This window comes from Dendrobates tinctorius, unplaced genomic scaffold (assembly GCF_039654945.1).
Source record: "Dendrobates tinctorius isolate UK_male_01 unplaced genomic scaffold, ASM3965494v1 ptg000158l, whole genome shotgun sequence".
In the NCBI taxonomy this organism is placed as follows: Eukaryota; Metazoa; Chordata; class Amphibia; order Anura; family Dendrobatidae; genus Dendrobates; species Dendrobates tinctorius.
In genome coordinates this window covers 33,388,051-33,407,423 of record NW_027361825.1, presented here as the reverse complement: position 1 = coordinate 33,407,423, position 19,373 = coordinate 33,388,051, and the positions used below count along the sequence as shown (strand labels likewise).

The 19,373-nt window shown below is 39.9% G+C and overlaps 1 protein-coding gene across 1 annotated transcript in view; it reads left to right on the top strand.

The window, feature by feature from the left end:
• The window catches only part of LOC141052053 (cytochrome P450 2F2-like), a 119,573-nt gene that overhangs the window by 76,922 nt on the left and 23,278 nt on the right, over nt 1-19,373 (top strand). Inside the window, exons 4-5 of the mRNA XM_073549241.1 lie at nt 2,441-2,590; nt 19,082-19,242. Of these exons, the coding sequence (XP_073405342.1) occupies nt 2,441-2,590; nt 19,082-19,242 (311 nt within the window). The remainder of the gene's footprint in view (nt 1-2,440; nt 2,591-19,081; nt 19,243-19,373) is intronic.

The window sequence follows — 19,373 nt, the reverse complement described above, 5'->3', positions numbered from 1 at the left end:
AACGCAGACATGTGGGTAATGTTATTTATTAACTATTTTTTGTGACATATCTCTCTGATTTAAGGGCATAAAAATTAAAAGTTTGAAAATTGCAAAATTTTAAAAATTTTCGCCATATTTCCGTTTTTTTTATTAATAAATGCAAGTCATATCGATGAATTTTTACCACTAACATGAAGTACAATATGTCATGAAAAAACATGATCAAAATAATGTACAAGCCATCCCGCCACGTCACGGCAACCCTTGTGGGACAGTCCTATTCTAGTATTTAAAACCTTTTCACTTGCCAAGCGACGTGAATGTGAACAGGATCGACTGAACCACTAGTAAAAGCATAGGCCAGACTGGATGGCTTTCCCAGCTCAGAAAGAGGGCGGTCACACCCTGATGTGGTGGGATGGCTTGTACATTATTTTGATCAAAATTGTGTTTACTAAATACCCTTATTATTATTACCTTTATGCATTATTTTCAGTTTATTTTTTACTTTTTATTTCAGGATATTTGTGCTTTTTGCTTTTTGTTTTCTCTGGTTAATGGTCATGTGTTAATATGCACCTACATTGTGTATACACATTAATTTACTTTCTCAGTTCAGACTCCAGTATTTTATTCATTTCATTGTGCATTCAGTGCATATAAGGGTGTGACCGCCCTCTTTCTGAGCTGGGAAAGCCATCCAGTCTGGCCTATGCTTTTACTAGTGGTTCAGTCCCTCGATCCTTGTTCACATTCACGTCACTTGGCAAGTGAAAAGGTTTTAAATACTAGAGTAGGACTGTCCCACAAGGGTTGCCGTGACGTGGCAGGATGGCTTGTATATTATTTTGATCAAAATTGTGTTTACTAAATACCCTTATTATTATTATTACCTTTATGCATTATTAGCAGTTTATTTTTAACTTTTTATTTCAGGATATTTGTGCTTTTTGATTTTTGTTTTCTCTGGTTAATGGTCATGTGTTAATATGCACTTATATTGTGCATACACATTAATTTACTTTCTCAGTTCAGACTCCAGTATTTTATTCATTTCATTGTGCATTCAGTGCATATAAGGGTGTGACCGCCCTCTTTCTGAGCTGGGAAAGCCATCCAGTCTGGCCTATGCTTTTACTAGTGGTTCAGTCCCTCGATCCTTGTTCACATTCACGTCGCTTGGCAAGTGAAAAGGTTTTAAATACTAGAGTAGTACTAGAGTAGGACTGTCCCACAAGGGTTGCTGTGACGTGGCAGGATGGCTTGTATATTATTTTGATCAAAATTGTGTTTACTAAATACCCTTATTATTAATATTACCTTTATGCATTATTAGCAGTTTATTTTTTACTTTTTATTTCAGGATATTTGTGCTTTTTGATTTTTGTTTTCTCTGGTTAATGGTCATGTGTTAATATGCACTTACATTGTGCATACACATTAATTTACTTTCTCAGTTCAGACTCCAGTTTTTTTTATACATAAAGTGACAGTGGTCTGATTTCAAATTTAAGGCCTGGTCATTAACCTACAAAATGGCTTGGTCGCTAAGGGGTTAAGCCACAGAACTATTTCTAGCTTAGGCAGTACTCACTACAGTTGCCTCTTTCCTGTAAGACTCACTTGTGAGTGCTAAGGCTTTTCTGGCTTGATTTCTGCCACTTGATCTTCTAGTTAGTTACTTCAGAACTTGCTACCCCAGTAATCTTCCTTTAACACACATCTTAGTAATGGGGCCTATATCTTCCTCATCTTAGAACTATTCACTCACCCTGACTCGCTGTAGCCAGAAAGTAACCTTGCTTTACTCCCAGACACTAATCCCATCTGCAAGGCTGGCTGACTGTTTACTGTTCCTTTGCTAGCTTTCTAATCTACTTTAGCTCTAATGGGGGAGCTAAACTATATTTAATTCAGTATAAAAAAGTCTTTAAGAATAATATGATTTATAACAGCACGTAAGTCTTCAGGGAAGGTTTCAGACAACTTCTCATTCCTTTACACAACCCCCATCTTTAATGATTGCCATCCTCGACAATCCGGGACCTGTAAAATATAAAAGCGCGCATGGCAACATATTTCTGCAACATTCTTGTTGTCTTTCCTTCTTTGGTTCATGGAAAGGCATGACACATGTAATAATCACTCCTTTACATGCCAAAGCAAGAAACAATCAGGCCAATAAATGGGCTGTTACCAAGGCAAACTCTCTCGAAGGTTCCAAGTAGATAACTAAGATCACATATTTTTATGTATGAGACAAAGTTAATAAGCATCAAATTTGCCTACTGTATCTTACCAAGCCCAGAGTTTGCGTAAATCACACATAACGTAAAATAATTGAAAATTTGACGATGCTGCAGTTTATTTTGCTACTGCAATGCAATTCTCGAGTACTGAGCTGTAAGAGCCCATAATGACTTTCATTTGGAATTAACTATTTTATTATACTGAACAGATCTTGCCTTCAGTAGTGGTGAAAAGTGGAAGGAGTTCAGACGTTTTTCCCTGCTAACGCTGGGTAATTTTGGAGTTGGAAAACAAAGCTTTGAGGAGAGGATACGAGAGGAGGCTATGTATCTGACTGGTGTGCTGAGAAAGGCTAATGGTAAGGTTTAATATTATCAACATACTTTATATAATTGATTTCACCTTACATTTTTGTATTTTTAATATATGATTGCAGAATAGAATCATGGGTAAGCCTGTTTTTTTTAATTGTGCCAGCTTTTGACACCACCCCCTTTTGATTTACTGCCATGCAGTTTACAAATACCTACATTAAACAGTGTCTATGTATGCAGACTGTATAACATAGTGCCCAATAACATAACTATTAAGTGCTGAACTACCCCCTCATACAGTTGCTTAAACATCAATGTTTTACAGTGCCACCACCACCATACAAGAAGTGCTCCACAAAAAAATACCACCGAAAAGTACTTAGGTAATACCAACGTAAAGTGTGAAAATAACAGAATAACTGCTTCATACATAAATTAAGTAAAAGGAAAGATAAACAATAACTAAGTAATACGACTGTATAGTGAAAATTAAGGTTGTGATTCCTCAAGAAGTTATTGTGGCATGAAACTGCCCGAAATGCCACTTTTTTTGCGTTACACTTACACCAGTCCTGGCCACCTCAGCTAACTTTTCAAAAAGTGGTCAGGTCTTGGGCATGATGGGGCACGACCAAATGCACCCAACAAATACATCATAGTTAGTTGGTGTGAATTGTTTCAAATGACTCGATCTATTGGACACGGCAGTAATCTGTGGCCATAGGACAGGAACTATGAGAACAACCCCTTAACTGTTTGCATCCACAATGCTTCTTATGTTTTCCAATATTTTTTATTAATATTTTCTTGTAACAAACAAGTATATAAGGTATTGGGGAGGAGAAGGTAACGGGAGGGGGAAGGGAAGGGAGGGATAAACATCATGGAGAAAAACCATGGGAAAACACATGCATAGTAGGACTAAAAGTCCTAGCAGGTCCTTTCAATGTATGGGTATTATAACAACATATATTAGAGTATAGGAAGCATAGAAAACAATAAGAATATTACACATGACATTAGTGATATAAATGATGTATCACAAAGATAATTAATTTGCAGCTGCTGAGTGCACACTCTTGGATTAAGGGACGGAGTAGATTTCCAGCCACCTGGCCCATTTTTGGGCATATTTATTAAAATAGTTGTTAGTTATTGCAAATTTAAATTTGTATGATCTGTGGAGATCGATTTTCTCTACAATGTCAGAGAATGCGGGTGGAGTTGGGTCTTTTCAATGGAATGCTTTGGAGTTTTTTAAAACTAAAAAGATATGAATTAAGATAGGTCTTGTGGCTGGGTTAATGTTTTCCATTTCTAATGATAAAAGCGCTGTTTTCGGGGAAATAATGAAATTACTTCCATAAATTTTATTAACCAGGTTGGAAGTAAATTTTGGGACAGTTCCAGAACATGTGCAGGAGGTTCCCGTGTTTGTCTGCAGTTCCTCCAGCATACTCAAGAATTATTTAAATTTATATGCGATAGTCTAGCTGGTGTATAGTACCACCTGGACAGGATTTTAAAAAAATGTTTCTTGTAGCGACATAAAGACGGTAGAAGCATACGTGAAGGATATAGCATTCTCCCATTTTTCAAGTTGGAAGGAAAGTTTTAGATCTGATTCCCATTTTGTCATAAAAGAGGTCTTGACCATAGTAATGTCTGCATTAAACCATTTGTATATGTTTTTGCTGCTACAAAAATTGTTATGGTTAATATTATTTAAAAGATTAGTAGTCGCTTCTGAATATAATGGTTTATAGAGCAGAAATGTCTGGATATGATCTTTTAATATCAAGTAAAGTTGGAATGCTGACGAAGGGAGGTTGAACTTGGTTTTTAGTTCCTAATAAAACAGAAGAAATTACATCCGTCATGAATATCTCTAAGTATTTTAACTCCGTTTTCCAGCCAAGAAGAGGGAAGTGTAAGATTTTGGAGGGAGAAAATGAGAGATAGTGGAAGATTTAAAAATGTATTAATTAATCCTGTTCCTTCCATACTTGATTTTAGTTTTTTCCATGCGTATACAATGGCAGAGAAAATGGGGTGATTATGGGTGGTAGAGTTTTTGTTGAGCAAGAGTGTGAATATTAGTTCTTTTGGGTGTTTATGATTATTTAGCGTATGTTCCAGGTCAAACCAGGCCGGAGGTTCCTCGTTTGACAACCAGTATATGCTTTGCCTGATGAGGTTTGTTAAGTAATAAGCGGATATGTTCGGGAGGCCCAAACCTCCAAAGGTTCTAGTTTTGTAGAGTGTTTTAGGCCTTTTTATTTCCCCAAATGAAATAATTAATAAGTGATTGAATACTAGCTAGGAGAGAAGTGGAGATTGTAAGGGGACTGGATCTAGAAGAATAAATGTCTTAACTATTAGTATCTTGTCCCACCATGATAGTTCTCTATGTCCAAAGAAGGAGATACTTTTACAAAAGATATCGGATAGGTATCTTATATTGGTTTGGATGAGTGACGTAATGTTTTTGGTAATATAAATGCCAAGGAATGAGATCTCTTTATCCGTCCAACTTAAAGATGATATATTTTTAATATCGTTGATTTGGATATCTTTTAAGTAAAAAGGAAGAATTTTTGATTTTTCTACAATGATTTTAAAATAGGAAAGATCCAAAAAATGATTGAGGGTTTTATGTAACTCTTTAATGGAATCTAAAGGGTTTGGGACAGGATCAGATTATCCGCAAATTAACTGATTTTGAATTGGCTGGATAGATTTTCTATTCCTTTTATATTATGATTTTGCCTTATTGATTAGGTGAGGGGTTCCATGGCCAATATGAATAAAACAGGAGAGAGTGGACACCCTTGCCTGGTTCCGCTTGAAATTGAGAATGGAATGGAGATATGATTATTGGAGTGTATTCTAGCTTTGGGGTCAGAGTATAGAGCCATAATTGTTGATATAATTTTATCAGTCAAGCCGAATTTGACAAGAGAAGATTTAAGGTAGTCCCATTTAAGTCGATCAAATGCTTTTTCAGCATGGAGAATAATTATTGCTGCGTGAGTCTTATAAGTGTGGATCAATTTAATAGTATTGATAATTCTCCTTGTCCTGTCAGTGGATTGGCGCCCCTTTACAAAGCCTATTTGATCTTTATTAATAGGGTTAGGGAGAATAGGATTTAGTCTATTAGCTATTATTTGAAAAAATTTAGATCCAAATTTATTAAGGAGATGGGCCTGTAATTAGTCACTTTCTCCAGATCTCCCTTTGGGCTTAGGAATCAGAATTATTATGGCTTCCAGCATCTCGGATGGAAATGAACCCGAGGAGGAAGCTTTATTATGCAGGGTGGGCCATGTATATGGATACACCTAATCAAAATGGGAATGGTTGGGGATATCAACTTCCTGTTTGTGGCACATTAGTATATGGGAGGGGGAAAACTTTTCAAGATGTGTGGTGACAATGTCTGCCATTTTGAAGTCGGCCATTTTAGATCCAACATTTTTTTTTCTAAAGGGAAGAGGGTCATGTGACATCAGACTTATTGAGAATTTCACAAGTAAAACAATGGTGAGCTTGGTTTTAACATACCTTTATTCTTTCATGAGTTATTTACAAGTTTCTTTGTTTACAGCCATTGACATGTCGCAGAGGTTAACACATGAGGAGCTGATAGAAATTGTGTTGATGTCTGGTGAACGCAGTACCCGGGTCATTGCAGCAGATTTCAATGGAAGACATCCTACGCAAGAAAACTGACACCATTCCCATTTTATTTAGGTGTATCCATATAAATGGACCACCCAAAAAAGTTTGCCTCATCACTGAACATAATGTTCTGTGTAAACTGAGCGCCCTGTTCCAATTTTTGTTTTGCCCATTCTGCAAATTCAGCGCGCCGATCTAACATCAGTCGAACATCCCTTCAGCGAATATTAGCTACACACATATGGCACCCTTACAAAATCAAGCATCTCAACGAGGATGACCCAGATTGGCATGCTGAATTTTCAGAATGTGCAAAGCTTAGCAGGGAGGCCCGTTATTGCATTACTGTTCACCTGCTAAAAGTTAATTTCTTTATGAAGAAACGACCAATTTGAGAAAGTTTGGTCTCAAAATTTGCTTTGTAGTATTCCTAGTAGGTCTAGGATAAAATGCATATAAAAAGAATCTTTTTGTTGATATATGTAGAGTATGAGGTTTTACACTCCCTGCGACTCACATCACCTGAACCTTAGGCCACGCCCTCACAAAGCATCTTTTGATTAACCAGTATAGCATGACATCAGATATGTGTACGATGCCCAAGCAAGATAGTCGTGGCCAAGATTCTGTCCCCACTCGCTTTGGCATTTTACAGAAAATTGTGGGTCCTGACTGGTGTTATTGTTGTGAGGGCCTTGTGCCCGTGCAGACTGCCAATAGCCAATGGTATTGGCTGGCCAGGACCACGAGTTCCACAGATTAGCAAAGGAGACTTCTGTTCAAACATGGGAACTTTACTGAACTTGATGAGGGTTATATATAAAAGGGATAGCGAGTACACAGTCTTAAGCACTTTTCATTCACAGGAAGAAGCCTTTTCACTGACATCATCCTTCTACTGCAGTCTGCTTCAGGGCCGGTATAGCACGCTGCTTGCTCTACTTCATCACAGCCTAACTTGTCTCCACAGTACAGTTCAGTGAGTTTCTCTACACCCGCTCAGCGGCTCCGCATCCTATCGCTATGAACGCCCTGTATCCACCTTTCAGGACTCCCACCAGTCCCACAGTCTCAGTCCTCTTTAGGTCTGTACTTTCGGCGTTTGTCAAGCTCAGGGTTTCTCGTGACACGTTGTCCTTTCCAAGGACCCCTTTAACCCTTTAACCCCTGGAGCTTTTTGCGGTTTTGTATTTTTGTTTTTTGCTCCCCTCCTTCCCAGAGCCATAACTTTTTTATGTTTTCATCAATATAGCCATGTGAGGGCTTATTTTTTGCGGGATGAGTTGTACTTTTGAACGACACCATTGGTTGTACCATGTAGTGTAAAAGAAAGCGGGAAAAAAATTCCAAGTGCCGTGAATTTGCAAAAAAAAGTGCAATCCCACACTTGTTTTTTGTTTGGCTTTTTTGCTAAGTTTACTAAATGCTAAAACTGACCTGCCAGGTCAGATTCTCCAGGTCATTATGAGTTCATATACATCAAACATGTCTAGGTTCTTTTTTAGCTGCGTGTAAAAATCTTTCTTTATTTCTTCAATAAAATGCATAAATCTTCATAATGTGTGCCACAACATGGACAACGGCAACGCGTTTCGATCTGTAAGATCTTTGTCAAAGCCATAAAGACACATTGATCTTGTCTGCTTTATATAATACATGTAGTCCAATGGCATTCATAGAATACAATCATGTGACAATCTATAAAACTACAAATCACAATTTTAAATGTATAAATTAAAACATATTTTGAAAAGACAATATTTTGCTCTTTAACAGTAATGGAGCATTAGGTCATTTCGTTTGTTCAGACCTTGCGGAGATCGAGTATTAAGGTGATAAATCCAAAAAGCCTCTCTTGTTAAGAGACGTCGCTTGGAGTCTCCACCACGGAAAGGAATTTTAACCTGTTCTATTCCCTGCACTCTGAAACCAGAGATATTGCGGGCATGGTGTGTGATGAAGTGCTGGGATACAGCTGACAGATTGCGATTTAGATTATTCATGTTATAAATGTCAGATAAATGTTCCCTAATGCGCACCTTCATTTTTCTAGAGGTGCAACCTATATATGACAATTTACATATTGTGCAATCTATTTTATATATTATATTAGTAAAATTACAGTTTATATATTGTTTTATATTGTAATACACTGTCTCCCCAGCATTAGAAAAATTCTTAGTAACGTTTGCATATCTACATGTCTTGCAATTAGTTGTTCCACACCTAAAAAAACCCTTATATGTCAACCATGTTTTATCTGATTTTTTATTATTATTTTCAGAGAATAAATTGGGCGATAATTTGTCGCCCAGTGTAGGAGCTCTCCTCGATACTATATTTATACCCGGCGCCAAAATTTCTGCTAGTTTGGTGTCCTCATATAGAATAGGTAAATATTTGTTAATGATTTTTTTAGTATGTGAAAATTGTCGGCTAAACTGAAAACAAATGTAAGGTTTTTTGCCTATAATAGACTCGTTAATGTTTCTGTTAGTAGAAATCATGTCAATTCGATTTTTGCTTTCTATTATTTTTCGTGCTCGATTTAAGGACCAATCTGGATACATGCGATTTTTAAGTTTTTTACTCATATGTACCAATTCACCATTTAAATTACTTTCTTCACTGCAATTACGTTTAACCCTTGTATATTCCCCCACCGGTATTGCTTTGAGGGTATGCTTATCATGTCCACTAGTCGCATGAAGGATGGTATTCCCACTATCGGGTTTATGATGCGTTTTGGTGGAAATTATTTTACTAACAGAAACATTAACGAGTCTATTATAGGCAAAAAACCTTACATTTGTTTTCAGTTTAGCCGACAATTTTCACATATTAAAAAAATCATTAACAAATATTTACCTATTCTATATGAGGACACCAAACTAGCAGAAATTTTGGCGCCGGGTATAAATATAGTATCGAGGAGAGCTCCTACACTGGGCGACAAATTATCACCCAATTTATTCTCTGAAAATAATAATAAAAAATCAGATAAAACATGGTTGACATATAAGGGTTTTTTTAGGTGTGGAACAACTAATTGCAAGACATGTAGATATGCAAACGTTACTAAGAATTTTTCTAATGCTGGGGAGACAGTGTATTACAATATAAAACAATATATAAACTGTAATTCTACTAATATAATATATAAAATAGATTGCACAATATGTAAATTGTCATATATAGGTTGCACCTCTAGAAAAATGAAGGTGCGCATTAGGGAACATTTATCTGACATTTATAACATGAATAATCTAAATCGCAATCTGTCAGCTGTATCCCAGCACTTCATCACACACCATGCCCGCAATATCTCTGGTTTCAGAGTGCAGGGAATAGAACAGGTTAAAATTCCTTTCCGTGGTGGAGACTCCAAGCGACGTCTCTTAACAAGAGAGGCTTTTTGGATTTATCACCTTAATACTCGATCTCCGCAAAGTCTGAACAAACGAAATGACCTAATGCTCCATTACTGTTAAAGAGCAAAATATTGTCTTTTCAAAATATGTTTTAATTTATACATTTAAAATTGTGATTTGTAGTTTTCTAGATTGTCACATGATTGTATTCTATGAATGCCATTGGACTACATGTATTATATAAAGCAGACAAGATCAATGTGTCTTTATGGCTTTGACAAAGATCTTACAGATCGAAACGCGTTGCCGTTGTCCATGTTGTGGCACACATTATGAAGATTTATGCATTTTATTGAAGAAATAAAGAAAGATTTTTACACGCAGCTGGAACTAATTGCTCTCTCCTACTTGTCTCACGTCAGTCCAGACGGAGTTCCGAGGTCTGCGGTGGAAGTGTGGTGAGCTGGCTTATGTTGCTTTTGATTGTAGGTTCTTTTTTATCTAAGTGGTGAAAAAAAATTCCAAACGTAATTGTGGCGTTTTGACTTTTTTTCTCACTACGCCTTTCAGCGATCAGGTTAAGCCTTTTTTTTATTGATTGGGCGATTCTGAACGTAGCGATACTGAATATTTGTATGTTTGATTTTATTTTTATTGTTTTATTTTGAATGGGGTCAAAGGAGAGTGATTTTTAACTTTTATATTTTTAACTTTTTTTCATATATTTTATTTTTTTTTTTTTAACTTTTGGCATGCTTCAATTGTCTCCATAGGAGATTAGAAGCTGCCACAACTTGATCGGCTCTGCTACATAGAGGCAATGATCAGATCGCCTCAATGTAGTAGAATGTTGACTTGCTATGAGCTCACAGCAATCCGGCACTGACAACTATAGAGGTCTCCAGGAGACCTCCGGTTATCATGCCGACACAACGGTGACCCGCAATAACATGATGCGGGCCACCGGTGTGCGTATTTCTGGCACGATTGCCAGAAGCGCCATTTAAATGCCGCTGTCAAAGTTTGTCTGCTGTAACGGATCATCAGGAGGTCTACAAGATACTGTAGATGTCCAGATGCCATGATAATGGAGACCGGCGGTGATATGGTTGGACTTAAATAACCACCATTCATTAATAGCCCTTCAATTAGCTCCGCCCATCAAATCACAGGCGGTTTTCACATCCCGGTTATTTGATAATATTCCATCTGTATTGATACACAAGGTTCTTACCTATTTCAGCATGCGTTCCACCGGCAACTTCTGGAAGTGGAGCTGATATAACTTCCGGGTACCAGAAGTATTATGCGTTCCAGTATGTGTAACGCATACATTGATGGGCACCAGAAGTATCATGCGTTCCAGTATGTGGATCGCATACATTGATGGTGGCACTACTTCCGGTGAAGTCCCAGGTTACAAGCGTCCGTTGTGTTGAATACGTAAACATTTGTCGTGCATGACCCGCCTCCTACTGCATTTAATTAGGCATTTTAAGCTTGGACATCGCATTTAGCAAATAAGAATGGTGGACACATAATTCCATCTAAATGGAACAAGGTAATATCCCTGGGACCAAAATCACAAAAGAGCCAGTAATGGAGTATATTTTGATACATTGAAAAATTAAATAAAAAAATAATAAAGATAAACAGATATCGCCCCTCAATGTGGTACATGTAAAAACCATGTTGCAATATGTAGTCAAGATAGAATCAGCCATACAACTTATTAGGGACAAAGGTAGCAATGAGACCTAACACCACAAAATAACCAGGGATTTTGGTCTCAAAATTTAATTAAATGAAGCAAGTATACGAAAGATATTAATTTATCTCATTGGGGGACTGTAACCTAAAAATTCACTCGGATTCTCGCCTCTGAATTATTTTATCAATATTCCCCCCCCCCTTATTCTTGGTTTGACCAATTTAATCATATTGAAGGTGATGTCACTCAATTATTCAGCATGCACATTATTAATGTGTCGGGCAACCGGTGTATTCCGTTTATTTCTGATGTTCCCCAGGTGGTTGCCCACCCATGGGGCAGGTGCATGTTGCCTTATACAACAACCCCATTGACCTACAATTACCAAAATCCCTAATACAGAAGGTCCTACCATTGGTTGAACTAATAAAGGTTTTACATTGGGACATCATTACACATCTGGAGCAGTTTCCACAATTAAAGGAACCTAGAGGCTTACTATCCAGCCACGTGCCTGCCCTGACTGGGCTTTGATAGAGGCTGTATACAAGGTGATCTCCAATAGATCTACCCCTTCTGTATGTAATGCTTTGTTTGGGTGACACAAAATTTTTAAAATTGGGGTCTGCCAAAAGGATATCCCAATATTTTTTGAAAACCTAGTAGACCCCCTCGGCCTGTCCATCATAAGTACCAATGAGTCTCACCAGGTTCCCACCACCATCATCTTGCGCATCCCTTGGTAAAAGAAAAGATTGCCTATCAACAGATAAAGCCTCATTAAAACCTCTCATCCTAAATCTCTGATAGAGATCTCCAGCCTGTCTTCTAAAGGTCCCCATATCTGAGCAGTTCCTACTGATTCGGAGAAACTACCCCTTAAGTATACCTTTCTTGAGAGGGACAGGAAGATGACTTGTCCATCTCACTAAGCTATTCGTTGCTGTGGGCTTTCAGTAAGTACATATGCTGATGCTGCCATTCAGTTCCTTTATGATAGTCAAATCAAGAAAATGAACACTCCTATTGTGATGCTCAGTCATAAACCTAAGACCAATGGAGTTGACATTGATACTCTCAACAAAACAAAAATCAGCCTCAGGGCCAGACTAAAATATCAAAATATCATCAATATATCTGGCCCAGAGGCTAATATGCGAGTTCCACCACCCCTCCTCCTTCCCAAAGATATTGGTTTCCTCCCACAGCCCAGGCCAGCATTTGACAGCGGCATTTAACTGGTTAATAGCTGTGGTTGGATCGCGATTCCACCCACGGCTATTGTGGGCACATGTCAGCTGTGCTTAGTAATCACGCTACCTTATCTTCCTGTCATCTCCTTTGCTGTAGTTCACCCAAACAGCAGCTCTGCAGACTTGTCACTTCAGACTCTAACTTTTCTCTGGCTAACTTCAAGAAGCAGGTCACTTGTCCTAGCACTAAGCCTTCCCCGTATCTGTTGCTGGGGAAACCCCTTCACCTACATTCTGTTCAAACACTATCTTATGTCCTACAGTCATGGCCAAAAGTATTGACACCCCTGCAATTCTGTCAGATGATAATCAGTTTCTTCCTGAAAATGATTGCAAACACAAATTCTTTGGTATTATTATCTTCATTTAATTTGTCTTAAATGAAAAAACACAAAAGAGAATGAAGCAAAAAGCAAAACATTGATCATTTCACACAAAACTTCAAAAATGGGCCGGACAAAAGTATTGGCACCCTCAGCCTAATACTTGGTTGCACAAGCTTTAGCCAAAATAACTGCGACCAACTGCTTCCGGTAACCATCAATGAGTTTCTTACAATGCTCTGCTGGAATTTTAGACCATTCTTCTTTGGCAAACTACTCCAGGTCCCTGATATTTGAAGGGTGCCTTCTCCAAACTGCCATTTTTAGATCTCTCCACAGGTGTTCTATGGGATTCAGGTCTGGACTCATTGCTGGCCACCTTAGAAGTCTCCAGTGCTTTCTCTCAAACCATTTTCTAGTGCTTTTTGAAGTGTGTTTTGGGTTATTGTCCTGCTGGAAGACCCATGACCTCTGAGATAGACCCAGCTTTCTCACACTGGGCCCTATATTATGCTGAAAAATTTGTTGGTAGTCTTCTGACTTCATAATGCCAAGCACAAGGTCAAGCAGTCCAGTGCCAGAGGCAGCAAAGCAACCCCAAAACATCAGGGAACCTCCGCCATGTTTGACTGTAGGGACCGTGTACTTTTCTTTGAATGCCTCTTTTTTCTCCTGTAAACTCTATGTTGATGCTTTTGCCCTAAAAGCTCTACTTTTGTCTCATCTGACCAGAGAACATTCTTCCAAAATGTTTTAGGCTTTTTCAGGTAAGTTTTGGCAAACTCCAGCCTGGCTTTTTTATGTCTCGGGGTAAGAAGTGGAGTCTTCCTGGGTCTCCTACCATACAGTCCCTTTTCATTCAGATGCCGACGGATAGTACGGGTTGACACCGTTGTACCCTTGGACTGCAGGGCAGCTTGAACTTGTTTGGATGTTAGTCGAGGTTCTTTATCCAACATCCGCACAATCTTGCATTGAAATCTCTTGTCAATTTTTCTTTTCCGGCCACATCTAGAGAGGTTAGCCACAGTGCCATGGGCTTTAAACTTCTTGATGACACTGCGCACGGTAGACACAGGAACATTCAGGTCTTTGGAGATGGACTTGTAGCCTTGATATTGCTCATGCTTCCTCACAATTTGGTTTCTCAAGTCCTCAGACAGTTCTTTGGTCTTCTTTCTTTTCTCCATGCTCAATGTGGTACACCCAAGGACACAGGACAGAGGTTGAGTCAACTTTAATCCATGTCAACTGGCTGCAAGTGTGATTTAGTTATTGCCAACACCTGTTAGGTGCCACAGGTAAGTTATAGGTGCTGTTAATTACACAAATTAGAGAAGCATCACATGATTTTTCGAACAGTGTCAATACTTTTGTCCACCCTCTTTGTTATGTTTGGTGTGGAATTATATCCAATTTGGCTTTAGGACAATTCTTTTTGTGTTTTTTCATTTAAGACAAATTAAATGAAGATAATAATACCAAAGAATTTGTGTTTGCAATCATTTTCAGGAAGAAACTGAGTATTATCTGACAGAATTGCAGGGGTGTCAATACTTTTGGCCATGACTGTAAGTCCTAACTGATGTCTTTCATGCATCACATGACTATGCAGTATAATACCTTATATTAGCACATTGTATAGGCAAACAACTTACACTTCACATGACATAAGATGTACACAAGATACAGGACATTACTCAGATTACACATCACATTATACAAAGCTGTGGTGTCTTCAAGAGAGAGCAGGGCAATACAGTGGGGAAAAAAAGTATTTAGTCAGTCAGCAATAGTGCAAGTTCCACCACTTAAAAAGATGAGAGGCGTCTGTAATTTACATCATAGGTAGACCTCAACTATGGAAGACAAACTGAGAAAAAAAAATCCAGAAAATCACATTGTCTGTTTTTTTTTTTTCATTTTATTTGCATATTATGGTGGAAAATAAGTATTTGGTCAGAAACAAAATTTCATCTCAATACTTTGTGATATATCCTTTGTTGGCAATGACAGAGGTCAAACGTTTTCTGTAAGTCTTCACAAGGTTGCCACACACTGTTGTTGGTATGTTGGCCCATTTCTCCATGCAGATCTCCTCTAGAGCAGTGATGTTTTTGGCTTTTCGCTTGGCAACACGGACTTTCAACTCCCTCCAAAGATTTTCTATAGGGTTGAGATCTGGAGACTGGCTAGGCCACTCCAGGACCTTGAAATGCTTCTTACGAAGCCACTCCTTCGTTGCCCTGGCGGTGTGCTTTGGATCATTGTCATGTTGAAAGACCCAGCCACGTTTCATCTTCAATGCCCTTGCTGATGGAAGGAGGTTTGCACTCAAAATCTCACGATACATGGCCCCATTCATTCTTTCATGTACCCGGATCAGTCGTCCTGGCTAGTGTTGAGCATTCCGATACCGCAAGTATCGGGTATCGGCCGATATTAGCGGTATCGGAATTCCGATACTGACTTCCGATACTTTTGTCATATCGGATTCCGGAATCGGAATCGGAAGTTCAAAGTTGATTGACAGCCGAAATGACGTCATCATGATGCGCGGTGTAAAATTCCCACACAGCTTTTACCATAAAGTGAGACTAGGGACTTTTTTTTTTTTAAGTGGCGGAGGAATACAGTGCGGAAGGATACCTACCTTCCGTCATTGGATTCCTGCAGCCCGTAGAGAGCGGCAGCATCAGCTGATGCTGCAGTTCTCTACCCAAGATCGTCGTGGGACACACTCGTGGACTGCTTCGGATCATGGGTGAGTATTTTTGTGGTTTGTTATGTTAATATTTATTCCGTAGACGACAATGGCTTCGGGGAACAATGTGACAAGTATTGGTAAGTATGTTACTCTATGTTATATGTACTGTATGTCTATGTATGTATTGTATGAATGTATTGTATGTAGCATGCATGTAGCATGTATGTAGTATGTATGTAGTATATATGTGGTATGTATGTAGCATGTATGTAGTATGTATGTAGTATGTATGTAGCATGTATGTAGCATGCATGTAGTATATATGTGGTATGTATGTAGCATGTAGTATGTATGTAGCATGTATGTAGTATGTATGTAGCATGTAGTATGTATGTAGCATGCATGTAGTATATATGTAGTATGTATGTAGCATGTAGTATGTATGTAGCATGCATGTAGTATATATGTAGTATGTATGTAGCATGTATGTAGCATGCATGTAGTATATATGTAGTATATATGTACTATGTATGTAGCATGTAGTATGTATGTAGCATGCATGTAGTATGTATGTAGTATTTTTTTTTGTTTTTACATTTAACACATTAGCCGGATGATGGGACTACTACTGTCCCATCATTGGCTAATGTGTCAATCACTGTCATGGTAGCAGGCATCGCCCGATGGGACTTGTAGTCCCATCGGACGATGCCTGCACAGACCCCCGGACATCAGCACAGCCCCCCGGCAGGCCGGCACAGCCCCCCGGCAGGCCGGTACAGACCCCCACAGGGTGCACAGACCACCGGCAGGCCGGCACAGCCCCCCGGCAGGCCGGTACAGACCCCCACAGGGTGCACAGACCCCCGGACATCAGCACAGCCCCCCGGCAGGCCGGCACAGCCCCCCGGCAGGCCGGTACAGACCCCCACAGGGTGCACAGACCCCCGGACATCAGCACAGCCCCCCGGCAGGCCGGCACAGCCCCCCGGCAGGCCGGCACAGACCCCCACAGGGTGCACAGACCCCGGGCAGTCCGCACAGCCCACCGGCAGGCCGGCAGAGACCCCCGGAAGGCCCGTACAGACCCCCGAGAGGCTGTACAAGGGCAGGAAAGGGTTTTTCCAATTCCGATACCGGAAGTCTCATAGACTTGAATGGGACTTCCGGTATCGGCATCGGCGATACCGATACTTTTTTTAAAGATCGGCCGATCCATTCCGATCCGATATTTTGAAGTATCGGACGGTATCGCTCAACTCTAGTCCTGGCCCCTTTGCAGAGAAACAGCCCCAAAGCATGATGTTTCCACCACCATGCTTTACAGTAGGTATGGTGTTTGATGGATTCAACTCAGTATTCTTTTTCCTCCAAACACGACAAGTTGTGTTTCTACCAAACAGTTCCAGTTTGGTTTCATCAGACCATAGGACATTCTCCCAAAACTCCTCTGGATCATCCAAATGCTCTCTAGCAAACTTCAGACGGGCCCGGACATGTACAGGCTTAAGCAGTGGGACACGTCTGGCACTGCAGGATCTGAGTCCATGGTGGCGTAGTGTGTTACTTATGGTAGGCCTTGTTACATTGGTCCCAGCTCTCTGCAGTTCATTCACTAGGTCCCCCCGCGTGGTTCTGGGATTTTTGCTCACCGTTCTTGTGATCATTCTGACCCCACGGGGTGGGATTTTGCGTGGAGCACCAGATCGAGGGAGATTATCAGTGGTCTTGTATGTCTTCCATTTTCTAATTATTGCTCCCACAGTTGATTTCTTCACTCCAAGCTGGTTGGCTATTGCAGATTCAGTCTTCCCAGCCTGGTGCAGGGCTACAATTTTGTTTCTGGTGTCCTTTGACAGCTCTTTGGTCTTCACCATAGTGGAGTTTGGAGTCAGACTGTTTGAGGGTGTGCACAGGTGTCTTTTTATACTGATAACAAGTTTAAACAGGTGCCATTACTACAGGTAATGAGTGGAGGAAAGAGGAGACTCTTAAAGAAGAAGTTACAGGTCTGTGAGAGCCAGAAATCTTGATTGCTTGTTTCTGACCAAATACTTATTTTCCACCATAATATGCAAATAAAATGAAAAAAATAAACAGACAATGTGATTTTCTGGATTTTTTTTTTCTCAGTTTGTCTCCCATAGTTGAGGTCTACCTATGATGTAAATTACAGACGCCTCTCATCTTTTTAAGTGGTGGAACTTGCACTATTGCTGACTGACTAAATACTTTTTTTCCTCACTGTATGTCTATCTCTTTACATATGCATAATGTTGCAACCATGATTTTGCACTAGGCTGGCTAATCAATGTAAGAGTCTGGTTTCAAGATTCCTGTCCAGGGGCCACAGATCACTGTCATGGCCTGTAGACCAATTAGTGCAATGGACAGCTTTGTGTGAATCGATTAGCATTAACTGTATTCATAACTTACTCCACAAATGTGGTGTAAATTTCGACAAAAATGCATTCCAGTTGGAGTGGTGGAAAGCGGCATTTGAAAGATTTATTAGAAGGTGCACATCTCTTAATGAATTTGTCACATCTTACTCCAGGACATAGTTCATCAAGACTGGCAAACAAAATGCCAGTCTGGATGAATTGGGGACTAAGAGTTTTGCTGATCACAAGCCTGAAATGCCTTATGTGTCAGGAATGGTAGCTCTGTAACTGAGCGGGCCCCTCACTTTTCTGGGCGGACTCCGGCTCTCCGTTGCCATTTACTGAGTATGAGGTGCTGGGTGCCACCATGGGGGGCGGAGCTAGAGGGGGTGTTCACTCAGTCCAGTTATCGCATTCTGGAGATGCACTCCTAGCATCACTGGGAGGTGGGACACCGCTGCTCACAGCAATTATGCGGGTACTCTGTGGTCTGGAGGTGGGGATTGTGCGTTGGAGGTGGTCAGATGATTGATGAGAGGCAGATTTTAACCTGCCATTTCCTCCTTCTGCTGCTGATTATTTTCAGTTCTGGTTGGTGCAAAAGGTCAGTGTTACTGCGTTTCTGAGGAGGCTCATGCTTTGGTGCCTGTGCTCGGTTTATCATTGCTCACCTTAGTTTATGCAGTTGCAATGCGTATTTTTTGGCTATGGTGCGTTTGCCCTGTCTGCTGTTTTTGTGTCTGGTCACAAGCCGAGTTGCCGCTCACCACCTGGAAAGGGTTCTGCTAAAGTTGCCCCTTGCCAGAACGGCGGGTGAAGATTATACCTCGCCCTCAAGTGTGCGCAGCAGTGCGACAGCTAACGCCAAGTGTGACCGACACACTGCTCTTGCTGGCTAGCAGTAGCTCATTTCACCATCACCCAGAATAACATGGTGAGGCACCATTAATGAGAGCCAGATGATGAGTCCTGTGTGATCATCACTGACTAAGACAGTAAACCTAGTTATGCCACATAACTAACCCTGTTTAAAAACATAACATCAATTCTGCGAACCCTGAACTTTAACTTTTGATTTACCTATTTGTATGTGTTATTTCAGGATCCCCTATAGATCCCAATTACCACACATTACGTGCTGTGTCCAATGTGATTTGCTCTGTGGTATTTGGTAATCGGTTTGAATATCAAGATGAGAATTTCCAAAAGCTGGTAAAATGTGTTCAAGACAACTTCAGAATTATGAGCACACGCTGGGGAATAGTAAGTATAACCTTAGATTTAAGAACACAATTTCATATACATTACATTTCCAATTAAAGAATCATGTGCTCTGCATGTGTGTGTAGTTTATGATTTTGCACTAAGGAGTTATAGGTGCTCTGTGTGCCATT